Raw genomic sequence first — 1914 nt, 5'->3', positions numbered from 1 at the left:
TGCAGTTGGCCTACCACAAACCTAACATTTTATTTTGTAAAAGTAGCTTGTTGATGCCCTTCCTGACAATAGTGATGTGTCTCTGTGGATCTATTTTCCCTTCAAAAATATGAATGGCATGCATGATAGGATCTTAGAGTTCTACCAAAAAAATACAAACTCAATACAATTACTCTGGATAAATGTAGGAGGGGGGAAAGGAACAGTAGCTCTGACTGAGTAACTTCTTTGTTTTTGCATCAGGAGGCACAAAGACACTATGTCCACGTCCAACAACACAGTCTTCATGCCATCCATGTTGACACTAATAGGAATCCCAGGCCTGGAGTCTGTGCAGTGCTGGATTGGGATCCCATTCTGTGCCATGTATCTCATTGCTGTGATTGGAAATTCCTTGCTTCTGATCATCATCATATCAGAGCGCAGCCTCCATGAGCCCATGTATATTTTCCTAGGTGTGCTGGCAGTCACAGATATGGCACTTAGTACCAGCATTGTGCCCAAGATGCTTGGAATCTTCTGGTTTCATATTCCAGAGATTTATTTTGATTCCTGCTTGTTTCAAATGTGGCTCATCCATACTTTTCAAGCCATGGAGTCAGGCATACTGCTGGCCATGGCGCTGGACCGCTATGTGGCCATCTGTTATCCATTAAGACATGCTTCCATCTTCACTCACCAGCTAATCACCCAAATAGGGTCTGTGTTGGCACTCAGGGCTGTCATTCTAGTAACCCCATTCCTATTACTGATAAAGTGCCGTTTTCAATTTTATCATACAACAGTCATCTCCCACTCCTACTGTGAGCACATGGCCATTGTGAAACTGGCTGCAGAAAATGTCCGTGTCAACAAAATCTATGGTTTGTTTGTCGCCTTCACTGTTGGAGGGTTTGACCTCACATTCATCGCTTTGTCCTATATACAGATATTTATCACAGTTTTTCGTTTGCCCCAGAAAGAAGCTAGGTTGAAAGCTTTCAATACTTGCATTGCTCACATCTGTGTCTTCCTCCAGTTCTACCTCCTTGCCTTCTTCTCCTTCTTCACACACAGGTTTGGTTCTCATATCCCCCCATATATCCATATCCTCTTTTCCAGCTTATACTTGCTGGTCCCTCCATTTCTCAATCCACTTGTCTATGGTGCAAAGACCAAGCAGATCCGTGTTCATGTGGTAAAAATATTCTGTTCATAAAATTCACCTTGATTAATACCTTCATGCCTTCCTCTTTGCGCAATAGCATCAGTCTCTCAAAATTAAATAAAATAACAAAAAGTCTACATTATTTGAGACGCTTGAGTTTTCTGTGTAATAGTTTTGTGAAATTTGCCAACACGTTACGTGGTTTTCAGATAATCAAATCATATCTCATGAAAACTATTAGTCAATGGTGTTGTGGATCCTAGCCTGGGAAATGAGAGTGAGAAAAGTTGAAAGAGTAAAATAGTGAACATATGTCCTTACTCTTTTTTTTAAGTCCCTGATTGAGCTTCCTCCTCAAAGAATTTTTCTCCAGAGGCATTCATGAATTTCTATGATTGTCTCACTGAATTTCAATGCACTCAAGGCTTATTGTTCTGGGTTCCCCATTTACTGAATGAAAACCACTGTTGATTTGTTTCTTGATCTTCCTAGTCATCTAAAAGGAAAAAACTCCGAAGAAGTGCATCTTAACCATGTTCTATCCAAAACAAAACAAACCCTTTAAGGATTTAATGAGACAATAAAGTCTAAAAATTTCAGTACATTTCCAGAGTCATTTAGGGACTTCAGGCACAAAAATCATGAGAACTCAAGTGTTCCATTTTACACATCAATACTTTTTCTACAACCTCCACTATTTGTTTCTTTATTAATTCATTAAATGTTATCAGAAACCTACAATATTATAACAATTATGCTTGACAATA

The 1914-nt window shown here is 39.2% G+C and overlaps 1 protein-coding gene across 1 annotated transcript; it reads left to right on the top strand.

The window, feature by feature from the left end:
* Positions 1 to 259: 259 nt before the first annotated feature.
* Positions 260 to 1198, top strand: LOC106830371 (olfactory receptor 52A1-like). Its single transcript, XM_014839953.1, has one exon. The coding sequence runs from the start codon at positions 260 to 262 to the stop codon at positions 1196 to 1198; it is 939 nt and encodes a 312-aa protein (XP_014695439.1).
* Positions 1199 to 1914: the final 716 nt, after the last annotated feature.

Source organism: Equus asinus, chromosome 20, assembly GCF_041296235.1.
Source record: "Equus asinus isolate D_3611 breed Donkey chromosome 20, EquAss-T2T_v2, whole genome shotgun sequence".
Classification (NCBI taxonomy): domain Eukaryota; kingdom Metazoa; phylum Chordata; class Mammalia; order Perissodactyla; family Equidae; genus Equus; species Equus asinus.
The sequence above is the reverse complement of the archived record's forward strand: the minus strand, read 5'-3'. Positions and strand labels throughout refer to the sequence as shown.

What these genes read in the sequence shown, in the direction of transcription:
- LOC106830371 (XM_014839953.1), top strand. Translation starts at nt 260, where the DNA reads ATGTCCACGTCCAACAACACAGTCTTCATGCCATCCATGTTGACACTA.